The sequence below is a fragment of the Arachis ipaensis genome, chromosome B9, assembly GCF_059453495.1.
Source record: "Arachis ipaensis isolate K30076 ecotype BB chromosome B9, ASM5945349v1, whole genome shotgun sequence".
Lineage (NCBI taxonomy): Eukaryota > Viridiplantae > Streptophyta > Magnoliopsida > Fabales > Fabaceae > Arachis > Arachis ipaensis.
Genome location: NC_142444.1, coordinates 12,168,512 through 12,183,358, shown reverse-complemented (window position 1 = coordinate 12,183,358; position 14,847 = coordinate 12,168,512). Strand labels below are relative to the sequence as shown.

General features: G+C 29.7%; 1 protein-coding gene across 1 annotated transcript; it reads left to right on the top strand.

Annotated features, from left to right (window-relative positions):
- Positions 1 to 5,167: 5,167 nt before the first annotated feature.
- On the top strand, positions 5,168 to 8,142 carry LOC107619481 (uncharacterized). Its single transcript, XM_016321781.3, has 5 exons — positions 5,168 to 5,338; positions 5,446 to 5,495; positions 6,043 to 6,148; positions 6,255 to 6,313; positions 7,828 to 8,142. The coding sequence occupies exons 1-5, from the start codon at positions 5,237 to 5,239 to the stop codon at positions 7,877 to 7,879; spliced, it is 369 nt and encodes a 122-aa protein (XP_016177267.1). The 5' UTR covers positions 5,168 to 5,236; the 3' UTR covers positions 7,880 to 8,142.
- Positions 8,143 to 14,847: the final 6,705 nt, after the last annotated feature.

Here is a 14,847-nt window from a genome sequence, read left to right as displayed (position 1 = left end):
ATGATAGAATATATTGGATCAAACTCCTGAGCCAAAAACACTCGCGACTTGCTTCATGTATCGCTAGTATTTCAGCATGATTAGAGGAGGTTGCTGCTATCGTCTATTTTGTGGACCTCCATGATATAGCTGTACCACTATATGTGAACATGTATCCTGTTTGAGATCTCCCTTTGTGTGGATCAGACAAGTATCCAGCATCTGCATAGCCAACTAGTTGTGACTTAGATCCATAGGGATAAAACAATCACATATCAGCCGTTCCATGAAGATATCGAAAGATTTATTTGATTCCACTCTAATGTCTTCTGGTTGGAGAGAAACTATATCTTGCTAGTAAATTCACAGCAAATGATATATCAGGTCGCGTATTATTAGCAAGATACATTAGTGCTCCAATGGCACTAAGATATGGTACTTCAAGACCAAAGGTATCTTCATTTTCTTCTTTAGGACGGAATTGATTCTTTTCCACATCCAAAGATCTTACGATCATTGGTGTACTCAAGGGATGTAACTTATCCATATAAAATCTTTTCAAGATCTTTTCTGTGTATGTTGTTTGATGAATAAAGATTCTATTTTTTGTATGCTTGATCTGTAGGCCGAGACAAAATTTAGTCTTTTCAAGATCCTTCATCTCAAACTCTTCTTTTAGAGTTTTTATAATTGTTGGAATCTCTTCAGGAGTCCCAATGATATTTAAATCATCAACGTATACAGCAATTATAATGAATCCAGATGCAGATTTCTTTATGAAAACACATGGACAAATATCATCATTCTTGAATCTATTTTTGGCCAAATACTCAGTAAGACGATTATACCACATTCGTCCAGATTGCTTCAGACCATATAAATATCTTTGCAATTTGATTGAGTATAATCCTTGCGAATATTCATTAGTCCTTCAGGGACTTTCATATAGATATCCCGATCTAATGAGCCGTATAAATAGGCTGTTACCACATCCATTAAATGCACATGCAGTTTATGATATGCAGATAAACTGACCAAATAACGCAATGTTATCGCATCCACTACAGGGGAATACGTTTCTTCATAATCTATACCGGGCCTTTGTGAAAAACCTTGTGTCACGAGTCGGGCTTTGTAGTGCATAACTTTATTTTTCTCATTTCGTTTTCTCACAAATACCCATTGGTATCCAACAGGTTTTACATCTTCAGGTGTACGGACTACAGGTCCAAAGACTTCACGTTTTGCAAGTGAGTCTAATTCAGCCTTCATGACTTCTTCCAATTTTGGCCAATCATTTCTTTGTCGACATTCTTTGACTGATCTTGGCTCAAGATCCTTACTATCATGCATGATATTTAATGCCACATTATATGCAAATATTTCATTGACAATTGTTTTATTTCGGTCCCATTTTTCTCCTGTAAAGACATAATTTATCGAGATCTCGTTATTTTCACAATTTTCAGGTACCTGAACGTCTTCTGGTGTTAAAACTATATCAGAATTTTGGACAACTGTAGGTGTCTTTACTATATTTTTTTCAACAGGAATAGTATTTACCTCTTTTCTCTTTCGAGGATTTTTGTCTTTGGAACCGACAGGCCTCCTACGCTTCTAGCGTGTATTTGCTTTGGTGGCAATTTGTCCAACTGGGACATCAATTCGAATTGGGACATTTTCCGCTGGTATATAAGATTTGGTTATCCTCTTTGTATCGAAAAATGCATCAGGCAATTCATTTGCTATTCTTTGCAAATGTATAATCTTTTGAACTTCTAGTTCACATTGTCCTGATCGAGGATCTAAATCCATCAAGGATGATGCATTCTAATTAAGTTCCTTTTCAGGAAGCTTATTCTCCCCCCCTAATGTTGGAAATTTTGGTTCATCAAAATGACCATTCGCAAATCGGGCTTTAAATACATCTCCCGTTTGTATCTCAAGATACCTCATTATAGAGGGAGAATCATATCCAACATATATCCCCAATTTTCTTTGGAGTTCCACTTTGGTGCAATTAGGTGGTGCAATGGAAACATATATCGTACACCCGAATATTCTTAAATGGGAAACATTTGGCTGCTGGCCAAAGGCTAATTGAATAGGAGAGAACTGGTGGTAACTCGTTGGCCTTAAATGAATAAGTGCTGCGGCATGTAAAATAGCATGCCCCAAACCGAGGTTGGGAGATTTGTTCTCATAAGTAAGGGTCTAGCAATTAATTGGAGGCGTTTAATAAGTGATTCTGCTAACCCATTTTGTGTGTGAACATGAGCTACTGGATGTTCAACACTTATTCCATTAGCCATACAATAGGCATCAAAAGTTTGGGAAGTAAATTCACCAGCATTATCAAGACGAATTGCTTTGATTGGATTTTCTGGAAATTGTACTTTTAATCGAATAATTTGAGTCAGTAATCTTGTAAACGCCAGGTTGCGAGAAGACAATAAGCACACATGTGACCATCTCGAAGATGCGTCTATTAGGACCATAAAATATCTAAAAGATCCATATGGTGGATGAATAGGTCCACATATATCACCTTGAATCCTTTCTAGGAATTCAGGGGACTCAAATCCAATCTTTATTGGTGATGGCCTTAAAATTAACTTCCCTTGAGAACATGCAGCACAACAAAATTCACTAGATTTAAAAATTTTCTGGTTCTTTAGTGAATGTCCATGGAAGTTTTCAATAATTCTCCGCATCATGGTTGTTCCCGGATGACCAATCGGTCGTGCCAAGTTATGAACTCATTTGGACTAGTAAACTTCTGGTTTACAATGGCATGTGATTCAATTGCACTAATCTTAGTATAATATAACTCAGATGAAAGTGAGGGTAATTTTTCTAATATAACTTTCTTATTTGAATCATGAGTTGTGCTACATAAATACTCATGATTTCCCTCATTCATAGTCTCAATATGATATCCATTTCGGCGAATATCTTTAAAACTTAACAAGTTTCTTAAAGACTTGGTAGACAATAATGCATTATTTATTATGAATTTTGTTCCTCTGGGAAACAAAATTATAGCTCTTAGGAGCCTTCAATCACATTGCTTGAGCCAATAATAGTATTAATATATTCTTCTTTTGGCACAAGATGGGTAAAATATATATCACTTTTGAGAATGGTGTGCGAACTTGCACTATCCGCAAGGCATACATCTTCATTATATATCCTTGCCATTTTCTTCAAAGACAAATAATAATAATAAAATAAATAAAAATATATGTACAGTAAAATTATATTCTTAATTGAAATTGTTTTTCTAAGAAGTACTGTACATAGTATCATATACTAAAAATTTTATTATTATTAGCACATTCAGTCATTTTGAAATTCAAATGCATAAAACTTAACTAAGAAATTTCTTACATTATTTATTAACATGAATACTTAACAAATACACATATTAAATTATTTCATCATTGATCAAATGGTCAATATTTCCTTTAGGATCCTCAAAGAAATTAGATACATTATAATGAGTGGTGAAATTTTCAGCATCATTTGAAACAAAATTTGTTTCCTTTCCTTTATCATCCTTTTTCAAAGATACTTGATAAAGATAGACTAGGTGCCTTGGTGTACGACATGTACGCGACCAATGGCCCTTTCCACTACAACGGAAACACTTATCCTCTATTGATTTATTTTGCCCAATATTTCTTTCTTTATCCCACTTCTGGTGAGATCCTCTCTTTTGAACATAATTTTTTTTTCTTCCATAATTTTTTTTGTTGCCAAAACCTTGCCATTTACCTCTTCTAGGGTAATGATTTGCCACATTTACTTCAGGAAATGGGGCTGCGCCAGCTGGGCGCGCTTCGTGTTTTTTTAAAAGCAACTCATTGTTGCGTTCAGCAACAAGAAGGCAAGAAATTAACTCAGAATATTTTTTAAATCTTTTTTCTCGATACTGCTGCTGTAGGAGCACATTCGAGGCATGGAAGGTCGAAAAAATTTTCTCTAACATATCATTATCAGATATCTTTTTCCCACATAATTTCATTCGTGAGGTGATTCGAAACATTGTAGAATTATATTCATTTATGGATTTAAAATCCTGCAGGCGCAAGTGCGTCCATTCATACCAGGCTTAAGGAAGTATCACCGTTTTTTTATGATTATACCTTTCTTCAAGGTCTTTCCAAAGATCTGCAAGATCTTTTAATGTGAGATATTCATTTTTCAATCTTTCGTCAAGATGACGACGAAGAAAAATCATGACTTTGGCTTTATCCTTTTGGGATGCATTATTTTCACCCTTAATAGTATCTCCAAGATCCATTGAGTCAAGATGGATTTTAGCATCTAGTATCTATGATAAATAGTTGTTTTCAAATATATCAAGAGCATTGAATTCAAGATGAGAGAGTTTCGACATAATGAAAATTTGTTACCCGAGTCTTCTTAAAAATTTGATTAGAGTCTCGTGCTGATAACGTGTTCTAAAATAAATAAAGAAGAGGTAATAAAGTATAAATAGAAAAACAATACTATCAGTATTTACCAATACTATTATACTACTATAAAGATAATATATTAATATTATATTAGTAGTATGTGAAGAAAGAAAGTAAAAAGTGCTCTATATTGTAGTGCATATAAGAAAGAGAGAGAGAGAAAGTATTTACTTTTATTATTGCTGTGTGTATGTTACAAGCTTTGAAAACCTCAGCTGCCCAATTAATAAATGGCATTCATTCCATTCTTATCACAACAAATAATTATATTGTCAATCTAAAAATAGTTATTTTTATTTATTTTTTTATTATTATTTTTTTTAACCAAAGATATGAGACTCGAACCCGCAACCTCTTAATTGAGTATGGGAAGACTATGCCATTTGAGCTATAACTCATTGGCAAATAGTTATTTTTATTACTATAATGTTTTTCTCTAAAACATATTCACTCTTCACAATTTATCCTTCATACTAATAAATATTATCATTTTAGATTAATATTTGGCCAATAATAATTTATATTTATATTTAAAAAAATTTATACACATAAAACATATAATTTATATCAATATTTACTAAGATTTCTATACATAAATTAATATAATTTATATCTATATATATAAAAATTTATATATATAAATTAATAAATTTATTTATTAAAAATAATTTAGTATTTATATTCATCGATTAACGGCTAAATTAGAATCAAGACTTTCGCAGTGTTTATTCCCTTCCCTTGTTCGATTCTCTCTCTTTTCCCCTAAACAATTCGAAATGTTAATTTCCCTTCGAATTTCACTCTTATCTCTACTCTTATTCTCGTCGCTCCTCTTCCTTTCTTCACCGATTCTCGCCAAATCCCGTTACCCAGTTTCCGTACGCACCTTCTCCCCTCTAAATGCTTCAATTTGAATACCCTTTTTATCCTATTTATTGCTTATTTTAAATTTTATTTGTGATTTCATATGTATATGTATATGCAGGATGCTGAAGTGAGGCAGAAGAAGCTTCAGTGCTATACTGATATTGACAGGTTGGTGTTCACTTCGTCTTCTTTAATCAAATTTATAAAAATATTACCAAAATAGAAAATATTTAGTTGTCAAGTAAAAGTGGAAGGTGATATTTTGGTAGCTGTTGTATATTAATTCATATGCTATTGTAATGAAGCACAGTTGCTTCGAATTTTAGTGCTATTCTGAGATTAACATGTGCAATTTGGTTTCTCCATTTTAGGGTAAGGGTTTCCTTTTTTACATTAGGACTAGTAATTATGTTTCATACTCACTGCTTACTTGGTCATTTGAAAGAATGAATTTGATTGGATGACAATATAAGTGTATTCCAAGTAAACTCTTTTTTTTTTTAAATTATTTTCTTGAATATTTAATTGGGTTTTGTAGAATATTTGTGGAGTTTTGCTGACTATTGTTGATTTGCATTTGGTACTTGGTGACTGCCATGTTTGGTGTTAGCCATTTTTCTTTGTTTTCTTGGATATTTGTTTTGGATTTGAGAATATATTTGATATTTGGCAACTGTTGATTCACATTTGTGGTTTTCATTTTATTTTGTGATAGTGGGATATGGGGCTGGCAATGCAAATCATCTAACATAGCAAGGGAGAATTGTGCCTTGCGATGCCTTTCGCCGTCTTGTTATGAGCTTATATACGAGAGTGACCCGGTGAGGCGAAATTCTGCATGATAACCTTTTTGAGTTTCTGATAGTATCGAGATTCATGCTTGTTCTTACGTTTTGGAGATTCTTTCTATTGTGTTTTTATGTGTAGCTTGAAGAGGGAGAAAAGGACTTCATTCGAGGCCAAGAGTACAAATACTGTATGCATAGGTATGCTCAGATTCTACAACCTGATGCTGATTATATTTATTTATTTATCTATTTTTAATTTTTTAATGAGTTAGCAAAAGAGTTGTTCTGCAATGTATGGAGCCATGGCATTATGCTTGTGGGGTCTTAGACTTTTAAATTTTATGTTTAGTTACTGTTTTATTCCTTTCCATAAAATGAACATTCTGCTTTCACATTATAAATTTTTAAGACAAAGATGCAGAAAATTAAACAGAGAATACTAGTTTATTATAAACAGTTTTTTGATTGGATGTAAGTCCTTTTAGGTTTGGTGATTAGCCAACATTAAAAATATTTGATATGGCTGACATACGGATGTAAAAATTGAGTGACAAATTAGTTTTGTTGGTTTTTTTTTCATAAAAGCAGCTCATATACTTTTCTTTAGGGATTATGTATTTGACCATAGTGATTGAAATAGAAAAAGCCACTTTTTCATAAGAAAAGCCACCTTATCATTCCAGAGGGAGTTATAGTTGCTAGGGAAGGCCAGATTCATAACTGATTAGAGAAATTTGAATGGTCTGTTGGAGTTTTGACCTATAGTGGGAGGTATCATTCCTTGATGCTACTTGTACATCTTTACAGGGTCTAGTTGTTACTATTCTAAGTCTTGTACCTGTTCTCCTTTTCATGGTGTATCAAAAGAAGCCGAGAACTTTAGATTTTGAACCTTTTACGTGTATACTTCTATTTTTAAAAGCTTTTCTTTTATAAGTAGATCCTTGCTTCCTTTTTTAAGTGCATGACGTATTGTCTTTCTTCCTTATTTCGTTGATGCTCACTATGAAGGAAATACTGATAATCAGATATGTTGTGAATAATCTGTCCCTGTATTGTATACCAATATTTTATCCCTGTATTTACACTTCTGACTGCAAGTGCATAATGCATTGGAAGGTTTTATATTTTAGCAGTATGGGTTCTAGTCACATACTACCGAGGAAAAGAGTATAATCTTTTGGTTGTTCACTTTGAAAACTAATGGTTCTCTATTTAGTATTTATTATCATGTGTCTCTTATGCTATAGTATTTCTCAGAAGGAAATGCATTGAAGAGTAGAATGCAGAAAATGTGACCTCTCTCTCAAATCTTAGATTCTTAGTATAACTCCATCAAAATCTTAGATTTATGGTTTTGCTCCCCGGAAAAAAAACACTCTAAAGTGAGAAAAATAGTAAAGTGATAAAAGTAAGAGATTAATTACTATTGAATTTGTAACTTTAATGATATATGAGTTTTACTATCTTAATTTAAGAGTGATTAAACATTTATTTTCTCATTTTACCAACTTTCTCACTTTAGAGATGGGTAGGAAAAAGATAAATAAGATTGAGAGATTTGCTTATTAAACTCATATCTATATACTTAATACTTTAGAACCAAAAACTTATTAAACTCACTTTTATTTATTTAAGTTGGTGATTTGCTTTGTAGCTACATGGCATGTATAGAGCAAGCTTTTGTCCTAATATTTTTCCCTATATCGCAGGTTGTCCTTGGGGGAGAGCCTTGAGGGTGTCAAGGGTGCATTTGATCACTAGCCATTGTATTAATTCTGAATTGAAGGCACAAGCTACGTACGGCTTATGGCAAATTGGCGAATTCACATTAAGAAAAGAACTTTATATCATATGCTATTAGGAAGAATGTCATGGAGCCTTGAGAAACTTTCTGTAATTATATTATAAAAAAGGGAAAAGGTGCAAATGCGTATTGTCATAGTTTCGGCTTATTAGTTTGTATGAAAAAAGTGTTTATTGTGAAGAATGAAAGTATATAATTATAAACTCTGGATTATTATAAATTATTGCTATGTAATTTAGTTTTATTACCATAAAACTAATATACCGTTGCTAATATTTTACAAAATAAAATTCATGTAATAAATAATATTATATGAAATTGTTTATCAACGCATTTATATTGTTTTACATCAATAATTTATAAACGTGCAAAACAGGTAATTGAGTGAGTGAAAAAATAATGGTGTGTGTATGGAAAATTGAGTAAAAAATAAATATGATTAATGTTCAAATATTTGAAAGACTAATTAACAGAGTGTAAAATTTAGAAATCATTTAGACTAGTGGTTCAAATAAGATCAACTTGTTCTTTCTATTTAGAAATCATTTAAATTTGTTTTTATATTTGAGTTAATATTAATGAATCACTTAATTAATTTTATTAAAAATATTATTTCCTAAAATTTTTCTGTAATTTTTACATTGTTAATTAGTCAAACTGATGAAAAGATTAACTTGATCTACAATTTAAAATTACATGATTAATTCTAAAAGGTGAAAAGATTCGTACCTAGTTATTTTTATCTGAATTTGATAGTTAAAAATTGTTTGATAACAATTTAATTAAATATATTAAATCATCTAAACAGTTAACTGTTAAATCAATTATTAATTTTACATGAAGATAACTACATGTGACAAAAATAATCTCAAAAAGATGCTAACGACAAATAATCTCTGAAAAATCTAAAAATACAAAAAAAAATCTAGATATTAAATATATAGTCTAAAATAACTTTAGAGATTAGATTTTGATACAATCTTTTGTAAATATTATTAAAAAATAAAATCTTTTTATTTTAAAAATTTAATTATTTTATGTCTAGGTGATTTTGTTTAAAAACTTTTTTTTATTGTAAATGACAAATTTTTTTAAAAAATAAAAAAATTAAAGATCAAATTTCACTTCAAAATTTTTTAGATACTTTTTAAATATTTATTTAAATATTGCCACAATATTTCAAATCAAATAAATAAATTATTTAAAAAATACAAATTAATTTTTTTACCTAAAAAAATATAATATTTATTAGAATAATTACCCAATTCAGTCCCCAAGGATTTTAAAAGCGGACATTTTAGTCTCTAAGAAAAATTAATACACAGATCAATCTCTTTCTCCATCAGACATATCAGTTCCCAGTCTATTTTCCGGCGTGACTCATTAATAAAGATTGCTGACTTGGCACGTTAAGTCATGCACGTGGCCGTTAACTGTCTACGTGTGCGAGTAGGACAAAACAGTCCCTGGGCTTGTTAATAAAAACGTCGCCGTATCCAAAATACTTCTCCTTTCTCGTTCTTCATCATTGAAGGTCTCATAAAACCCTAGTTCTTCATTTGTAGGAATCGACACATCCAGGTTCAGTTTCGATGATGCCAAGTAGAGGAAGTTCGTCTTTTTCAAATTGCCGTGGAGAGAAACACAGTTTCTCCAGTGGTAGTGATCTCGTACAATGGTGATGTGAGAAGCCTGAAAAACGTTGAAATCAGGAAGGAACAACACTCAAAATACTTATGCAGTTTGTATGCAATAATTTTTATTTCAAAAACTCATGAAAATTCGAGCAGATTATTTTTTAGATTCCCACTATATAAGGTAAACAATTATTGACATTCTAATTAGTTAAAATAAAAAAATTTGTGTTGAATAATAATGTTTGTGAAATAGGCAAAAAAAATTTTGCATAAGCTGGCTAGATTTTTTATATCCGCTTTAATGATGATGTTGTGGAGGTCATGTCTAGTGCGAAATTGGTTGCAAATGTGCCACCCATTTGTGACACTGAAGATGCTAGTTTGGGATAAAAACTAATAGAATTACAGAGTAAAATTAATATGTTAGAGATTCATCAAGATGTGATTCTAAAGATTAATTCCAAGAGTAGAGATTTTAATGTAGTATCTATTTTTATGGCTTTAGCATTGTTAGTTTTGGCCATGACAGGAGTTATTATTACCTTGTAAGAGATTTAAAGTTGGATGTATGTGTAAGCTTGCTTTTAGTTTAATATTTGAATGCTATTTCGATGAAGTTGCAAAAATATTTGTAATGATTTTTTGGATTAAATGGTAGTAAGTTAAAGCAAGTTTTTGTAATATGTATGCTTATTAAAAAAATTTTCATTGCATTATTAATCAAAGCGTAAGCACCTAATGATTTCTCACCTAATGCTATTTACAAGTGAAGTTGATACAAATTATAAAGATAGTCACAAATAAATGGAACAACATAACACACTATTATTTTTAGAGGGCTGCTACACATACAAGTCTTATAAGAATAATAATTTTAGAGAGAGTTTGATGTCAAAAAACTATGGAAATCGAGAATAACGAAGAAAGCAGAGAGAAAAGCACGTAAATGAAGAAGGAGAAAGAGAATGCAAGAAACGAAAGAAAAGAAGAAGAAGAAGAGGAAGAGGAAGAAGAACGTGCAGCAAGAAGAAGAAGAAGGTGCAGTAAAAACGTGCAATACGGTTCGAAGCGCGTTAATATAAATGACTTGTAAAGACTTATATAAAAAAACACTTGTATGTGGAGAATTTCTCTATTCAAAATATATTATTATGATTAGTCTTTAATGTGATAGTATATATGAAAATCAAATTATAAAAAGTCTTATTGATGTTACAACTTAATAGTTAGGGATATAATGTGATAAGTTAAGTAACAAAAGAGTAAGATAAAAAATCAAAATGTAAAGAAGTTATATAAATGAAGTCAAATTAAAAAATTTTTGGCTAGTTATGACTGAATTATTTTGGTTCTCAAATTTTTTTGCATTAAAAATAAGAGAAATTCTCCACATACAAGCATTTTAATATTACTAATGTTAATTGATTTTTCTTTGTAACCACTAATTTATTGTTTCTTTATTGTTTCACTGCACCTGCATAATATTAGAGGTTAGAATAATTTAAATTTTAATTGTATTAATTTATTTCTTTTGTAATCACTAATTTATTGTCTCACTTACGTAATATTTGTTTCATATTTTTTAAAGTGGAATAATAATTTATTCTAGTTTTTTAACACAAATGTTTTCAAAATTTATCATAATTAGATTTAAAAAAATATTAAATACTTAAATTAATTTATTTAATTGACAAATTTACTTATAACATCCATAAGTTCATACACATAACATCCATAATTTCATATTAATAATATCAATAATTTCATACTCATAATATTCATAATTTTATAGATATGATGTCCATGATTAATAAATTTTTACAATTAATATTACCAAATTTTAAACTATGTGTCTTATTATATTTTTCAAATTATTATCTCATATGTGCACTGAGTCATAATTTTAATTATTTTAATATTTTTTATTTAATATTCATATATATGCTTATTTATTGATTTTAATATAATGAGTTAATAATTATTTTTAAAAATTTATTTTTAAATTTTTGTTTATATTTTATTTTCTATTTTTTATTTTCTAATAGTCTATATATAAAATATGAGTTGTATAGTAGAAGACTAAAAATTGTTAAAATTTTTTAATTTAACATCCATAATTTTATATGTATAATAACATCTATAATTTTAAACATATAATATTTATTATTAATGAATTGGTGTTAATTTATTATTTATTATTTTATTTTGTAGGTTAAAAACTAATAATTTTAGACGTTTTTAATAAATAGAGACTAATCAAATATGAGATGTTTTTATTTTTTATAAAATATTTTAATGTGATTTGAGATTTTTTTAGGATTAAAAATATAAAAATTTAAAATTTTTATTTGAAAAAAATTGTAGAATTATGAATGTAATAATAATGAAAGAGTATTTTTTTGAGATTTAATTCACATTAAACTTAGAATTAACTTTTAGTGTAATTAAATGAGAAAAGATAGTTATAGAAAGATAGTTAGACCATCTCCAGTAGGGAACTCATCCCAGTTCCTGTTTATGGCCCACCTGTCATAAAAAGTAACTCCACATCAGCTTTTGCGTCATAAACAATAAATAGGAACTCAAAGCATCTCTCTCTTCTCCATTAGGAGGAACTAACTTTAGTCCCTATTGTGGTCCCACTTAATTAATTAATTAAAATACTTAAAATTAATATAATTAATTTTTTTCAATAATATTATTTAAATTTATAAATTTAAAAATAATTCATTATTAAAAGATATTAATATTAAATAAATTCATATATAATAATAATACACAATATATAATTCGAGATTATACTAATTTATAGTTTTGTGTTTACAACTGCTAATTTTAATAATATCATTAGCATTTTAAATTTTAAAAATAAAAATAACCAACTCAACTAAAAATTATTTTATAAGGTATAAAAATTAAATTTATTTTTTAATGTAAGTAAATTTAATTAATTATAATTTAATATAATAATATAAATAATATTCAATATTAATTATAATATAAATAATTAATTAAATAAAAACTTAATTATTTAATCTAATTAATTATTTAATTAATTATTATTTAAATAATTAATATAAATTATTAATTAAATAAAAATATAATTTTTATTATAATTATTACTAATTTAATTATTATTTAATTATTTAATTATTTCAGATTTTATATTATTATTTTTTTTATAATAACTTGCCAAATGGCAAGTTGTGAACTCACCATTAGAGGTGCTCTTATTAATGCAAATATTATTGATCATGTATTTTTATTTATTGTCTATAATATTTTGACTACCTAACATTACTCTTCCAATACTAATAAATAAACCATTGTAGAGTATATATTTTAGAACATCTTTATTTATTAGTTTGTGTATCTCCATTAACATCTTCACTAGCATCACCTTCTTCAGTAGTTTTGTTTTCCACATTCACATTTTCCTCAGTCTCGTTCAGTTCATTTTTATCCTTCCCATTTGCATCCTCCATATTTCCTTTTTTTTTTTTTTTTTTTGTATTCTTTGATATTTTTTGTTTCTTAATCCTCACAATATAAGTTCACAGTCACACCTAACTCTTCTTTTTGGTCATTTTTTATGTATCTTATTTTTCTCCCTTTATATATGATGACATGGTTCTTCAAAATATTCTTGAACGTTTCAATAGTTGAAAATTCTATCCCAATTTAAAATAAATTTTACCAAATCCAGCCCTCTCATTGAACTCTAAAAATTTATATCTCTCAAGTTTTTACCATCACTAAACCCTAACCATTCAACAAAAATAATGAATTAATAAAGTAATGTATCATTTTATTCTATAAATTAGTCTAATGAAAATTATGTACTCACCTGCTATAATGTGATTATTCAATAAAAATCTCGTTGCTATCGTGGTATTTATTGTAGTGCTTTGTGCGATTCAAAGACAACGGAAATAATTGACGGCCGTGATGATGATGAACAGAATTCTAACGTTGACGGTGATGTGGGAGATGAGATTACATGGGCATAAGGTTTCTATGTAAAATGGAGAGTGAATGATGAGATTTGATATCTTTTTGAGAGGATGAAGATATATAAAGGGAAATATGTAAAAATGAAACACAGCGTTCCACTCTATTTTGAATATGGCGATGTTTTTATTAACAAGTTTAGGAACTATTTTGTCATTCTCGCACATGTGGACATTTAACAGCCACATGTACAAGTTAACGTGTCAAGTCAATAATTTTCATTGATGAGTTATACCGAAAAATAGACTAAGACTGATATCTAATGAAAAAAATAATAAAAATTAATTTGTGTATAAAAGAGTAATACCCCAAATAGGTCCCCAAAAAATTCAGCGGTCGGATAGATTTGTCCCAACAAAATTTAACTAAAATTTTGACTCTGGCGTTTTTAATTATACACCAGATACGTCCCCATGGCAGTTTGACCCAGTCAGGACATCCTACGTGGAGATTAACGGGCTGACGTGTCAGGTTAACTGTCACGTGTCACCTCTAGGACAATTTGGTCCCCATCCAAGCTGGACAAAACGACGTCGTATTGGATCATGAGGCGAACGTCGTGGAGGACAAATTCGTCCCCACCATGGAAGGCAGAGTTGCGAAACAGCAATGTTTTAAATAGGGGACCTATCTGCCTGTTCGATAGGACCTATCTGTTCGATGATTATGCTTCTATAGGGACCTATTTGTCTGATAACCTAATGTTTGGGGACCTATCTGACCTATTCATTGTTTTTACTATAGCATTCACAAAAGGAGAGGAAGACTAAATCTTAGGAGCGGGACCGCATTGCACCAAAGCATAAAAGATTGTTTCATTGTTATTTATGCATCTTGGATACATTGTTGAAGTATCTGAGAATCTTTGGTTTGATCAAATTGAGTATAGATAATTATAATAGTAAAATTTTACTACTGGACCTATAGGACCTATCTGACCTATAGGGACCTATTTGAAGGTAATGTCACCAATTATAGATCAGATATGTCCCCAAACATCAGGTTATCAGATAAATAGGTCCCTATAGAAGCATAATCATTGGGCAGATAGGTCCCTCGAACAAGCAGATAGGTCCCCCATTTAAAATGTCGCCGTTTTGCAACGCTGCCTTCCATGGTGGGGACGAATTTGTCCTCCACAAAACGATGCCATTCGCCTCATGATCCAATACGACGTCGTTTTATCCAACTTGGATGAAGACCAAATTGTCCTGGAGGTGACACGTGGCAGTTAACTTAACATGTCAGTTTGTTAACCTCCACGTAGGACATTTTGA

Coding starts and splice junctions, on each gene's coding strand:
- LOC107619481 (XM_016321781.3), top strand. CDS start 5,237: ATGTTAATTTCCCTTCGAATTTCACTCTTATCTCTACTCTTATTCTCG. Junction 5,496..6,042: donor TGCTATACTGATATTGACAG/GTTGGTGTTCAC, acceptor ATTTTGTGATAG/TGGGATATGGGGCTGGCAAT. Junction 6,149..6,254: donor TTATATACGAGAGTGACCCG/GTGAGGCGAAAT, acceptor TTTTATGTGTAG/CTTGAAGAGGGAGAAAAGGA.